This window comes from Scyliorhinus torazame, chromosome 17, assembly GCF_047496885.1.
Source record: "Scyliorhinus torazame isolate Kashiwa2021f chromosome 17, sScyTor2.1, whole genome shotgun sequence".
NCBI classification, from domain to species: Eukaryota; Metazoa; Chordata; class Chondrichthyes; order Carcharhiniformes; family Scyliorhinidae; genus Scyliorhinus; species Scyliorhinus torazame.
Genome location: NC_092723.1, coordinates 137756150 through 137770324, shown reverse-complemented (window position 1 = coordinate 137770324; position 14175 = coordinate 137756150). Strand labels below are relative to the sequence as shown.

Here is a 14175-nt window from a genome sequence, read left to right as displayed (position 1 = left end):
GGGGTAGAGGACAGATGTGGAAGGTGCTCAGGGAGCCCGGCGAACCATGTCCTATGTTTTGGTCATGTCCGGCACTGGAGGGGTTCTGGAGAGGAGTGGCGGGAGCAATATCTCAGGTGGTGAAAGACTGGGTCAAGCCAAGCTGGGGGCTAGCAATATTTGGAGTAGTGGACGAACCGGGAGTGCAGGAGGCGAAAGAGGCCGGCATTCTGGCCTTTGCGTCCCTAGTAGCCCGGCGAAGGATCTTGCTAATGTGGAAGGAGGCGAAGCCCCCTAGCGTGGAGGCCTGGATAAACAACATGGCTGTGTTCATAAAGCTGGAGAGGATTAAGTTCGCCTTGAGAGGGCCTGCGCAGGGGTTCTACAGGCAGAGGCAACCGTTCCTAGAATATCTCGCGGAGCGTTAGAGGAAGGTCGGTCAGCAGCAGCAGCAACCCTGTGGGGGGGACGTCTTGGGAAGGGGGGGGGGGGGGGGGGGAGAGGGAATGGGGGATGTGCTTGGGTGGATGGATGAGCAGGAGATAACATGAAGGGTGGGGGAAACTGGCATGTGCGGGAGAGAGCCAGTGCATAAAGCTATGTAAATATACCATTTTGCCATGTATATATCTTGCTCAGTGCGATTTCGGGTTATTTTGTTACGGGGGGGGGGGGGGGGGGTTATTGTTTGTAAGGGGAAAAAATTGTGTTGTTAAAAAACTTTAATAAATATATTTTTTTTAAAAAGAGGTATTCCAAGCAATGGAGAGCTCAATAGATCAGAGCCAGATGAATAGTGTGCACTTTACTCAAAGCTATCAACCATTTTGTTTAGTCCATGTGAATTATTTTTGTAAACTTGGAAAGTGTGGGTTGATGAGTGACTCAGGCTCTGTAAATCAACTCTTAACCCCCATTTCTTCTTCAAAATAATGACTACTTAATGTACCACAGTGCAGTTTCTGTTTATTCAGCAGAGTAAGGATTACTTTGGGATTGTGCAGAGAGCTGCTATCTATTTAGTGGGCTCAGGGTTACAGAGGGTTACGTGGAATTGCTGGTGGCTGGTACTTGAATGCCTACGTCTTCTCACCGGGTTATTACTTCCTCTGCTGGTTGATGTATTTTGTAATTTATACTGGAGGTTGTGGGGCAGAGGATTAAAATTGAGTAACTGTTTAAAGAGACTGAAAGCAGCGTGTCAGTGGGCTGACCTGTTTGGAGCTGATAGGACTCAGAACTTCTGATAAGCACTCAGCGTCAATGTGAGACAGATTTAATTAATTTACTTCCTGGAAAAGCCCTGTGGTACGGAAAACATCCAAACAGAAAATATAAGCGGCTGTTAAATAGGTGACTAAAGTGATGCTGAGTTTTTTTTTCTTTTGGGTGCGATTTTCTTTATTGTATATCAATACTGGAAAAATGTTTGGCACATCAACTGCAGGTGTTGTTAGCAACATACTACAGACAACAGTCATGCATCACTTTATTTCTTTTAAAGATTTCTTGCAAGGTTTCATGATCAGTTAAAACATGCCAGTGCCCTCCTGAAAAATTCACCAACACCCAGGCCAGTCCAAGCAGGTTAGGAGGGGGGAGACTGGCCTTCCAAATATCATTCAGCCCAAAGAGAGAGGAGGTTACTGCTTCACAGCAACATGGAAAAGGACACAGTCACAATCACTTCTAGAACTGAGCAGATTTTACAAACACTACTTTTGATTCGAACAAACACGTCAACCGTCAGGATTACATTATATTGGGAATAAAACATTTAGAAAGGAGTTTGTTTGACACATTTTAGAACAGCTGAGATTGACATCCTAAATCTTTTGACAAAGATTTTCCTGGTTCGAATTTTGCACATGGCCACAGACAGATTTCGCGAGAAACATCAACCAGAGGAAACTTTCACCAGCATACTTGCGATGTCATGGCAAGTCTCACTCTGCAGTAACAAAGTGTTATGGGGGGGGGGGGGGGGGGAATTACCATTGTGTTTTGCAAAAAGTCAAGTGAAAGAAAAGCCACTGGGTTGAGGCAGTTACATAGTACAGCTTTTGGCAATCAGGCAGCAAATAATTTTGCAAAACATCTTCATACATACTGAATATAAAGGGAAGCACCTGCGATATGAACTGGTCAGCAGCACCTGTCACAGCCGCTGTGTGCACTCTATCTCGCTGTGTGATGAGGTGATGGATGAAATACCGCAATCCCAACACGCTTTGAGAGATTTTGCAAAGCAAACATGACGGCACAGTTAACAGCCTCTGAACATGCTGCACAACCCAGAATAAGGGCCCCTATTCTGAAGGGGACATCTGACCCCCCTCTCTTTTACCCCCCATTCTTCCTCAGGCGCTTTTTAACATGTAACATCAGGATTTAGAAATTCCGTGTTAATAAAGGAGAACCCCTCGAACTCTGCCTGGTCAATATTCATGATGACCTCTTGGTCAGGTGGAGTTAAGACTGGTGGATGACGGGTGAAAAATCGATCGAAGTTCTCGGCGTTGCGCCCGCACTGTGGGAGGAGAAAGAAAAAGGATGATGGGATGGAGTGCCGCGGATTTCAAAATGGGTTAGTTCCGTATAAAACAAACTAATCTTGGAGGGTGATTAATGCAATGGACACAGATGTCATCAATTATTAACATCCCACCGTCCCAGAATAATACCAGTTACACTCCCATTCACACTCCGCTCGATCACAGTTGTCAAACTGACCAGTTATCATTTGTATCTTTTTTGTTTCCAAACTATAGCTGAACATAGGACCAGGAGGTGGCCTTCCAGCCCCTCAAGACTGTTCGGCCATTCAACGCCATTTACCAAACTCCATTCGCCTGAAGGTCTCACTAGTTCTGGGTGGGGACAGTGCGATGGACATTCAGTGCCTCTGTCCAGTGACCAATCTTCATTTAAGGGTAGGGCAGTGGATATTCACATTATAACTTTAGATTTATGGAACTTACCATTCAGCATTTCTGACGAAAGGTCATCGACCTGAAACATTGATGCTTATTCTCTCCATAGGTGCTGCCGGATCTGAGGATTTCCAGCATTTTCTGTTTTTATTTCAGTAGTTCAAAACTTGTGGCATGAAGTGGACAAGGGGGAAGAAGAGTAAGGGGGAGGTTAAACTCCCCAGGGAATGAACTGGGATGAGCCTTCACTGGGATTGTGTTGCTCTTCTGGGGCAGCCAGTGGAATGGCATCTCGAGGTGATATCCATGCAAAGCAGAGCGTCTCCTCTGGGAGGGAGTTGTAAAGGCAAGGTCAATTGACAAATCACATTGGATGTGGAACTGAGAAGACATGTTGTAAAATGGGAGCAGAGGAAAATGGAATAATGGAAGACAGACTCAGGTAAACAGGAGATGATCTGAACAGAGGTAGAAACACAAGGTGTCCAAGTCTGCAATGATAATCAATTTACATGTTCTATCAGCATGTATTCCACATTCCACTGTATATATGTATATATAAAAAAATTATATATATTATACATGTGTATACATATATATCCCTCAATTTCTTACATTCTTAATATAAATCTTCCACTTTTCATATATTACACTTCTTCATCCCTTAAGAGTACAAAAGCAAGGAAGTTATGTCAAACCCATATAAAACACTGGTTTGGCCAACTACATTTGTCTCTCTGGTTCATCGAACCCATCTCAATCCTGCTCTCCATAACTCAACAGCACACTCATGCTCCCCTCGAACCCAACCACTCCAATGCCCTCTTTCATAGATTTTACAGTACAGAAGGAGGCCATTCGGCCCATCGAGTCTGCACCGGCTCTTGGAAAGAGCACCCTACCAAAGGTCCACACCTTCACCCTATCCCCATAACCCAGTAACCCCATCCAACACTAAGGGCAATTTTGGACTCTTAAGGGCAATATAGCATGGCCAATCCACCTAACTTGCACATCTTTGGACTGTGGGAGGAAACCGGGGCACCCAGAGGAAACCCACGCACACACGGGGAGAATGTGCAGACTCCGCAAAGACAGTGACCCAAGCCGGGAATCGAACCTGGGACCCTGGAGCTGTGAAGCAATTGTGCTATCCACAATGCTACTGTGCTTTCTCCCTTCTAACCTAACCATTTACACCTCTAAAACTATAAATTGCAGCTCCTTCACTTTTCTAACTGAACCGTTCCCACATCTCATTTACATCTTACTCCTGCTCCTCCCTAACCCAGTCACGTCTCTCACTTGCTCCTCTCAAGCCCAGTCACTCCTATCTCCTGCCTGCTCCTTTCTAATCCACTCACACCTAACTCCCTCAACGTTTCTCTCAAACTCAATTGCTCCCCTCTCCCTCCTGCTCCTAACTAACCAAACTGTTTCCATGTCCTGATACCTGGACATTGCCACTTTCTTCCTCATCCTTTAAGCCACTTTCAAATCTGTCGACTCTCTTCTGACCGAATCATAATAATCATGGCAGAGAACGAGAGAGAGAGACACACACGCACACACACACACACACAGAAGCGGACAAACATAACTGATAAAGATACTGATACAGGTCTAAACATTCCAAGCATGTGTTTAGATTTCACTATTGCCAACACAGATTCGGAAGCAGCTGTTGATGGGTGAAGTACTTTACTGCTGGAACCCACTTAGAAAATTACTCTTTAAGACACACACACACTAAGGTTATTATTCCTCTAGATTGTCCTGAAGCCTCCAGGAATTAAAGATTAGTACCCCTGGAAATAGCTAGGAAATGCCCAGGAGAAAATAAGTGTTTTAAATTTTCTTTGAACATTTTTGTTTATTAGTCACAAAAATATTGGAGATAGGGAAAAATAGTGAATGGGTAGGATGGCGGGGATGAGAGGTCATGTGATGAAATCTCCATGAATATGTCCATTAAAGTTGGCAACTGTAATGCATGCTCTTATACACAACACAGCCAGCAAGGCTGATCCAGGGATTCAGAATCTCAGTGAGGCCAGTACTCAGTTTAACATTCTGAGTGTTGGGATGATGTTATCCATTGTGCTGGAGCGAATTCAATGAGAGCAATGAGAGTTATTATAAAACTGCAGATTATATTTCACAGTGAACCTATGGTAAACATTCTGCTGAACATCCTAAAATCACACTGAAACATCAGGCAGATTTCAACCCATTTAGTGATTCGCTTCTACTATACGATCAGATTTTCTTCAGAACATTCAGGAACTCTCCATCCCTCCACGTCCTTATCAATTGCAAAGTATTTTAAACATACTTTGTAATTTTATATTTGTAAGACAATCGCACTGGTGTGTAAATGACTGAAATACAAAACCTTGTCCTCACAAGAGGTGTCTGCAATCACAAGTTGCAGACTCAGGTTCACACTGACCTTGAAAGCTTCAATGACTAAGCTGAGGGAATTCAAGGAAATCACAAGCCACTACAATAGGCTCTCAAATTCTATGAAATAACACATACTAGAAAGCCAGGTTTTCCTCATGTACTCACTTTCACCCAGCATTTTAAAACTGATGCTTAACTCAGTGTTCGACTTGCACAGAGAGTCCACACCTGGTGGCATGAGACAGTGGCATTACCAGGTTGTATGGTAATTTGGTGCTCTACAGTCTGTGGGGGGGTGTACGTTTGCTGGGGCATCTGCACTGGGTGCCTGTTTGTACAGGAGTCAACATGGGGTAGATGGTTATTGGGAATGGTACACTGGACTTCCGGTGGGGGCCATGGTGTGAGTGGTTGCAGGCATAGGAAAGAGCTCTTTTTACCCGATATTGGGTGTAATTTCAACAAAAAGGTGGAGTTGATGGTTGGAATAGTTTCCCCCAGGAGTGGTATGTCCGCTGGCTACCAAACCCGGCAGATGATGGCGAGAGACCTGGCCAAAGAGTTGGAGCAAACTAGTGGCGCAGAGGGGGAAGGATTGGTGCAAGGTGGAAAGCCCCAGATGGAGCAGTTGATGGCTTTCATTAAGGAGGAATTCCGCCAGCAGAGGAAAGAAATGCGAAGGCCATCGAAGGAGCTGTGGCACCCCTGAAGAGTTTGATGGAACGGGTGGAGAAATGCTTGGAGGTGCAGGGGTCACAGATTCGAGATATCGAAGGAGTGATCTTGGACCACAGCGATTATGTAGTGGCACGGGAGGCGGAGGTGGGGCTCTTGGGAAACCTTTGCAAAACATTGAGGGCAAAGATGGAGGAGCAGGAGAACACCTCGAGAAGGAGAACTTGCGAACTGAAGGAGTGGAACGTGTGAGTGCCATGAAGTACGTCTCGAGGATGCTGGCGGGGCTGGTGGTGGTGCTAGATAAGGCCCCTTAAGTGGACAGAGCACACAGGTCCCTGAGGCAGAAGCCTAGAGCTTGGGAGCTGCTGCGGGCAGTGATCGTGATACTCCACAAATTTGTGGAGAAAGAGAAGATCTTGCATTGGGCCAGGGAGAAGCGCACCTGCGAATGGGAGGGGAACAGGGTCCGAATATATCAGGACATTGGAGCCGAGTTGGCGAAACAGCAGGAAGGGTTCAACAAGGCCAAGGCGGTGCTGTACCAACGGCGGTTCAAGTTTGGGGTGCTCTACCCGGCAAAATTATGGCTGAATATTACTTCGGGACCCCAGAAGCGGCAAGGAGCATAAATTGGGGGAGAACTGAGTGGACAATGTTTGGGAACCAGGTTGCTTGTATTTTGTGATGGTTGGGAATACGTTTGAACTGGGGGTAGGGATTGGGGGATTTTCACTCCCTCCGGTTTCGAAGGGGTTCTTTTTTGGGTTTGCTGTTACTGTTGGGATTTAAGGGATGGTGGGGTGAAAAGTTTATGTGGGGATGGATGTTCCCATCCCCCTCCCTTCTGTTTTATGGGGCTATTTGTGTTTAGCGTTTGTTTGTTTGATGCAACGTGGCAGGGGGTGAGGCATGACATGGTCAGGGACGGATAAGGGGGCCATCTGGGATGGGCTAGGTACAGGGTGGAATTAATGGGGCTGGAGTTAAGTGGGGAAGATGACGGACGGTAGAGGGGAATGGAGGTGTAAGCCTCCAGTAAGGTTGGAAATGTGGAACATCCGGGGACTTAATGGAGCGGTTAAAAGATCCTCACGAGCTTGAAAGCGGAGGTGTTCTTTCTGCAGGAGACACACTTCTGAGTGAAGGACCAGGTTAGGTTAAGGAAGGGGTGGGTCGGGCAGGCTTCCCACTCCCGGTTTGATTTGAAATCGAGGGGAGTGGCAATTTTAATGACCAAATAAATAGGATTTGTGAGCGTGAAGTAAGTGAGGGATCTGGGTGGGAGATATGTGATTGTGAGTGGGGTATTGGAAGGGATGCCAGTGGTGTTGGTAAACGTGTATGTCACAATTTGGTGCAATGTGGGTTTTATGAGGGGGTTGCTGGCAGCGATCCTGGATTTTGCCACGCACCAGTTGATCATGGAAGGAGATTTTAATTGTGTCCTAGAGCCGAGGGTGGATAGGTCGAGCCCCAGGTCAATGGGTAGGGTACGAATGGCAAAGGAGCTGGGTGGGTTTATGGAAAAGATGGGTATGGTGGAACCCAGGGGGAAGAGAGTATTCCTTTTTTTCGCACGTTTATAAGGTGTATTCGAGGATTGATTATTTTGTGGTGAGTTGGGAGATTTTGGTTGGGGTGGAGGGAGCAGAGTACGCAGGCATAGTTAATTCGGATCATGCGCCCCACTAGCTGGAGATTCGGCTTAGACCGGGACGAGAGCAGAGGCCGGGGTGGAGGGTTGCTTGCGGATGTAAGATTTTGTGACAAGTGCGGGCGGTGATTAAGGAGTATGTGGAGTTGAATGAGAAAGGGGAGGTGTCGGCAGCCATTTTTTGGGAAGCGCTGAAGGCAGTGGTCCGGGGGGAAATTATCTCGTTCAAGACACGCATGAACAGGGAAAGGAGGGAAGAATATGACCGCCTAATGAGCGAGATAGTGGAGGTGTTGACGCCCTCCTTTCTCCCTCGCCCTCCTTTCTCCCTCGCCCTCCTTTCTCCCTCGCCCTCCTTTCTCCCTCGCCCTCCACAATGGGGAGGGCGGTTGGGCAACTACGTATGGCAAGAGGGGTGCAATGTGAGTATCGGGAGAAGCCGAGTCGCATGCTGCCACATCAGTTGCGGAGGCAGGTCGTGTCCAGGGAAATATTGAGGATACGGAATGGGGCTGGGGATGTGGGTCGGAGCCGGGGAAGATAAATGAGGCATTCAGGGAGTATTACCAGGGATTGTACAAGGCGGACCAGGGGGGAGAGGAGGGGGACATGGGACGGTTTCTGGACAAGCTGGAGTTTCCCCAGTTGGAGGAAGCAAAGAGGCATGTGTTGGAGGAGCCCCTGGGATTGAGGAAGGTGCTGGATAGTATCAAGGGTATGAAATCAGAAAAGACCCCGGGGACGGATGGGTATCCGGCGGAATATTGCAAGGAGTTTGCGACGGACTTGGCACCTCATCATTTGGGGGCATTTAATGAAGCATTGGAGAAGGGAAGCTGCCGGAGACGATGATGCAGGCAGTGATTACGTTAATCTCGAAAAAGGGGAAAGACTCGAGGAATGTGGGTCGTATGGGCTCATATCACTGTTGAACACGGATGTGAAAGTTTTGGCTAAATTGTTGGTGGGGAGGATGGAGGATTGTGTCCCGAGGGTGGTTGCAGAGGATCAGACAGGCTTTGTGAAAGGCAGGCAGCTTGTGAATAATATAAGAAGGTTATTGAATGTAGTTATGAATCCGTGGGGAACCCTGATACCGGAGGTAGTGGATGCATGGCGGCACTTGTTCGAGCTTTAGGTCTGGGCCGAGATTTGTGGCATGGGTGCGGTTGCTGTATGTGGCACCAAGGGCAAATGTGAGTACGAATGACGAGTGCTGCAAAGCTTTGAATTAAACGGGTACGAGGCAGGGGTGCCTGCTGTTCTTTGTGCTGGCCTTAGAAAGTTAGCGGAGTGGCAGGGGACTATGAGGGGACAGAGGGAACATCGGGTGTTGCTCTATGCTGATGACCTATTGTTGTATATTTCAGACGCGCTGGAGAGTATGGGAAGGATCGTGGGCTTGTTGGGAGGTTTGGGGAGTCTCGGGGTATAAGCTGAATGTATCTTCTATGTATCTATAGGCTATTGAGTTGGATGATCAGCCATGATTATGATAAATGGCGGAGCAGGCTCGAAGGGCCTAAAGGCCTCCTCCTGCTCCCATCTTATATGTATCTATGTAAGGAAAAGTGAAGTTTTCCTGGTGAATGAGCTGGGACAGCGAGCCAATTTAGGGGGGATGCCATTTAAGGTGGCGAGGGATATGTTCAGATATTTGGGGATTCAGGTAGCGAGGGAATGGACGGGGCTCCATAAGTGGAACTTAACGAAGCTGGTGGAGGAGATGGGATACACTGCAGTTGACTTTGGCAGGGGGGGGTCCAAGTGGTAAAAATGAATATTCCGAGGTTCTTGTTTATTTTTCAGACACTCACAATCTTTATACCAAAGGCCTTTTTTCGGAAACTGGACATGATTATTTCAGACTTTGTATGGAAGGGGAAGGTGCCGAGGGTCAGGAGGACAATGCTACAGAGGCAGCAGGAGGGGGGGTGCGGGGGGGCTGGCGTTGCCGAACATGCTTCATTATTACTGGCGGCGAATGTGGAAAAGGTGTGGCGATGGTGGGAAGGAGAAGGGGTAGAATGGAGGAGGAATCTTGTAGGGGGTCCAACTTAAGGGCCATGGGGATGGCAGTGTTGCCAATGATGCAGAGTAGATATTCAGGGAGCCTGGTAGGGCAGTTCACGGTGAAGATTTGGAATCAGTTGAGGAGGCATTTTAGGGTGGAGGGGATGTGGGTGTTAACATCGCTGTGCAAGAATCATGGGCTTGATGGATAGTGTATATAGGAGGTGGAGGAAAGTGGGGCTGACCAAGATGAGGGATCTGTATTTGGAGGAAGGGTTTTCCAGTTTGGAGGAGCTAAGGGAGAGGGTAGAGCTCCTGAGAGGGAGTGAGTTCAGGTATCTGCAGGTTAGGGACTTTGCGCGAAAGGTCTGGAAGGAGTTCCCTAGGTTGCCGAGATACACCCTGCTGGAGCAACTGTTGCTTCCGGAGGTGGAAGGGGAGGGAAGAATTGGGGATATATACAGGTGGCTGGGGGAACAGGGTGGTGAGCGGATGGTGAAGATCAAGGCAAAATGGGAAAGGGAGTTGGGAGGGGAGATCAATTGGAGAGTATGGAGTGAGGCACTGCATAGGGTGAACGGGACCTTCTCATGCGCAAGGATGAACCTGACACAGTTTAAGGTTGTACACAAGGGTACATATGACTTGGGCGAGAATGAGTGGGTTCTTCCAAGGGGTGGCAGATGTGTGAGAGAGGTGTGGGCGAGGGCCAGCGAATCACGTGCACATGTTCTGGGTTGTGAAAAATTGGAGAGATTCTGGGTGGGAGTGTTCCCAGTCCTAGCAAGGATAATGGGGGAGGAGGTAGATCCGGATGCTTTGCTGGCAATGTTCAGGGTTTCGGAGAAGCCGGAGCTCATGGAGAGGAGGAAGGCCAATGTCGTGGCCTTCGCCCTCCGATTGCCCGGCGGTGAATTTTACTGGAGTGGCGGTCGACATCGCCACCAGGTTAACAACATGGTTGGGTGACCTGTACGACTTCCTGTGCTTGGAAAAGATTAAGTATGAGCTAAGGGGCTCAATAGAGGGGTTTGAGAAAAGGTGGGGGATGTTCATAACCGTTCCTGAGGAGCTGTTCGTCACAGCGGGTGGTGGGTGAAAAAGGGGGAAAAGTTGTACAAATTGTATAGTTGACTGTTGGGAAGTATGTTTCCCAGGGTATTTATGTGCTGTAACCTGTTTTGATACACGTTTGTAATGAAATACATGTAAAAAATGGGAATGGTATTATAAGACAGTACCACCCGACAGGCAAGGAGGTGCTATTCCACCGTTGTTTTCTGTGCCTCTGTCACTATAAGTTAGGACAACTGTTCAATGTTTGCAGCGTCATCTCCTGGGACAGTGTCTGGAGAAGGGCAGCTAAATACAACTTACCGCCTTTGGTTTGAATGGAGGCTGAATCTCCATGCGTTCCAACTTTTCCCAATCAATCCATCGGAAAAAGGCATGTTCCTTGATGTCTCGCTCACCCTCAGGCCCACACCCCAGACGTTTCGCTGGATGTTTCGTTAAAAGCTGTGTCCAAAAAGTATATCACAAAATAAACACAGGTGAAAATTAGCCATCCCACACATCTTAGCATACCCATCCAGAATAACTTACATTAACAACCATGTGATCCAATATCTTGAATGACAGGGTTTCACCTCAATTACCCAATCTGAAAATCCCTTCAACAATTCTTCACTTTTTCTACGAAGAAATGAAATAGTACATAAATGTTCTTGTACCGGTTTTAAATCATGCTCATTCCTGCAAGGCCTTGTCATTCTTTGTCAGCTAACTTTTGGCTGAGACATTAAACCAAAGCCCCATCTGCTCTCTCGGGGGGGGGGGGGGGGGATGTAAAACATCCCATGTCATTATTTTGAAGAAAAGCAGGGACTTTTCCCAGGAGTCCTGACCAATATTTATCCCTCAACAAATATCACTAAGAAACAAATTATCTGGTCATTTGCTCTTTGCAGAGGCTTGCTGTGTGCAAATTTGCTGCCACACGTGCTACATTATAACTGTGACTATATGTAAAGTAATTTTTCAGCAGTAAAGCACTTTGGGCCATTTTAATAACTGGGGGAGGCCATCTATCCCCTCGTGCCTGTTCTACCATTGAATGAGATCGTGACTGATCTGCAACTCAATCCGTATACCTACCTTTTTACTATATTGGTAACACCTTCGGCTAACAAAAATCTGTCAATCTCCGTTTTTAAATCAACAAGTGATCTAGCATCAATTTCCATTTACAAAAGAGAGTTCCAAACTTCTAGCACCCTCGTGTGAGGAAGTGTTTCCTAAGTTTACTCCAGAAAGGTCTGGCTCTAATTTTTGACATGACACCTAGTTCTGGACTCCCCCAATCAGTGGAAATTGTTTTTTTCCCCAATCCACCCTATCTGCTCCTCGAAAGATCTTGAAAACCTCGATCAAATTACCTTCCATCTCTAAATTCCAAGGAATGCGACCCTAATTTGTTTACTTTCTTGCAGCTTAACCCTTGGGAGTGCAGATATAATTCTAATAAAACTACGTTGCACTCCATCCAAGGCTAATATATCATCTCTAAGTTGCAATTCCCAGAACTGCTCACAGTCCTCCAGGTGTGGTCAAAACAGGACTTTGTATATCTGAAACACGACTTATCCTGCCTTGTATTCTATTCCGCTAACTATAAAGACTATTAGCCTTTTTGATTATTTTCTATACTAATTCCTGACATATTAATGGTCTGTATACATGGACCCAAAGTTCTTTTATCTGCAGCTTCGAATTTTTCTCACCATTTAAGAAGTATCTTGTTCTGTCTGTTTTAGAAGCAGATGACATCATGTTTGCTACATTGAAAGCCATTTGCCACAGTTTTGCCCACTCACTTAATCTATCAATATCTCATTGTACTTTTATGCTTTCATCTACACAGCTTACAATACCCCCTCTTATGTCATCAGCAAATTTGGATATGTGGCTCTCTATCTCACCACCTAAGTCATTAATAAATACAGTGAATAGCTGAGGCCTTAACACAGATCCTGGCAGGATGCCACTAGTAACATCCTGCAATTACAGTTAATGTTCATTATCCCTATTCTCTGTCTCCTGCTCAATAATTTGCCTTCAGTTCCATAAGCTTCAACCATAGCTAGCAGTCTCTAATGAAGGACTTTTGGAAGCTCAATAATATAACATCCATAGACATTCCCTTATCCACCACTCATATCCTCACAAAATGCAATTATCTACATTTGTAAATGTACAAAACTATTGGTTTTCTCTGATCCACTGATAATTTTCAAGGCATTCATAAGACCAAAAGACATAGGAGCAGAATTAGGCCACTCGGCCCATCGAGTCTGCTCCACCATTCAATCATGGCTGATATTTTTCTCCTCCCCATTCTCCTGCCTTCTCCCCATAACCCTGATCCCCTTATTAGTCAAGAACTTATCTATCTCTGTCTTAAAAGACACTCAGTGATTTGGCCTCCACAACCTTCTGCGGCAACGAATTCCACAGATTCACCACCCTCTGGCTGAAGACATTTCTCCTCATCTCGGTTTTAAAGGATCGTTCCTTTAGTCTGAGACTGTGTCCTCTGCTTTTAGTTTTTCCTACAAGTGGAAACATCCTCTCCACGTCCACTCTATCCAGACCTCACAGTATCCTGTAAGTTTCAATAAGATCCCTTATAAACTCCAACGAGTACAGACCCAGAGTCCTCAACCATTCCTCATACGACAAGCTCTTCATTCCAGGGATCATTCTTGTGACACTTTCCAAGGCCAGCACATCCTTCCTTAGATATGGGGCCCAAAACAGCTCGCAATACTCCAAATGGGGTCTGACCAGAGCCTTCTATTGCCTCAGAAGTACATCCCTGGTCTTGTATTCCAGCCCTCTTGACATGAATGCTGACATTGCATTTGCCTTCCTAACCTGCACGTTTATCTTAAGAGAATCGTGAACAAGGGCTCCTAAGTCCCTTTGTGCTTCTGATTTCCTAAGCATCTCCCCATTTAGAAAATTGTCTATGCCTCCATTTCTCCTTCCAAAGTGCATAACCTCACACTTTTCCACATTATATTCCATCTGCCTCTTCTTTGCCCATTTTCCTAGCCTGTCCAAGTCCTTCTGCTGCCTGCCTGCTTCCGCAATACTACCTGTCCCTCTACAGATCTTTTTACATCTGCAAACTTAACAACAGTGCCTTCAGTTCCTTCTTCCAGATCATTAATCTATATTGTGAAAAATTGTAGTACCAGCACTGACCCCTGAGGCACACCACTAGTCACTGGCTGCCATGCTGCAAAAGATACTTTTATCCACACTCTCTGCCTTTTGCCAGTCAGCCAATCCTCTATCCTTACCCTTAACCCCATGAGCCCTTAACTTATTTAACAGTCTCCTATGCGGCACCTTGTCAAAGGCCTTCTGGAAATCTAAATGAATCACGTCCACTTGTTCTCCATTGTCAAACATCCTTGTTACTTCTTTCAAGAATTGTCAGACATG

General features: G+C 46.3%; 1 protein-coding gene across 2 annotated transcripts in view; it reads right to left on the bottom strand.

Moving 5' to 3' along the window:
• Nucleotides 1–14175, bottom strand: part of LOC140394178 (protein kinase C beta type) — a 532929-nt gene that overhangs the window by 26303 nt on the left and 492451 nt on the right. The window contains exons 16-17 of one of the 2 annotated variants that reach the window (XM_072481130.1): nt 11041–11181; nt 1453–2509 (exon numbers count right to left, since the gene is read on the bottom strand). In XM_072481130.1, coding sequence (XP_072337231.1) covers nt 2351–2509; nt 11041–11181 — 300 coding nt within the window. In that variant the 3' untranslated portion in view covers nt 1453–2350. Of the gene's footprint in view, nt 1–1452; nt 2510–11040; nt 11182–14175 lie in introns of those variants that run through there. The other variant, XM_072481132.1, reaches the window with a different exon arrangement.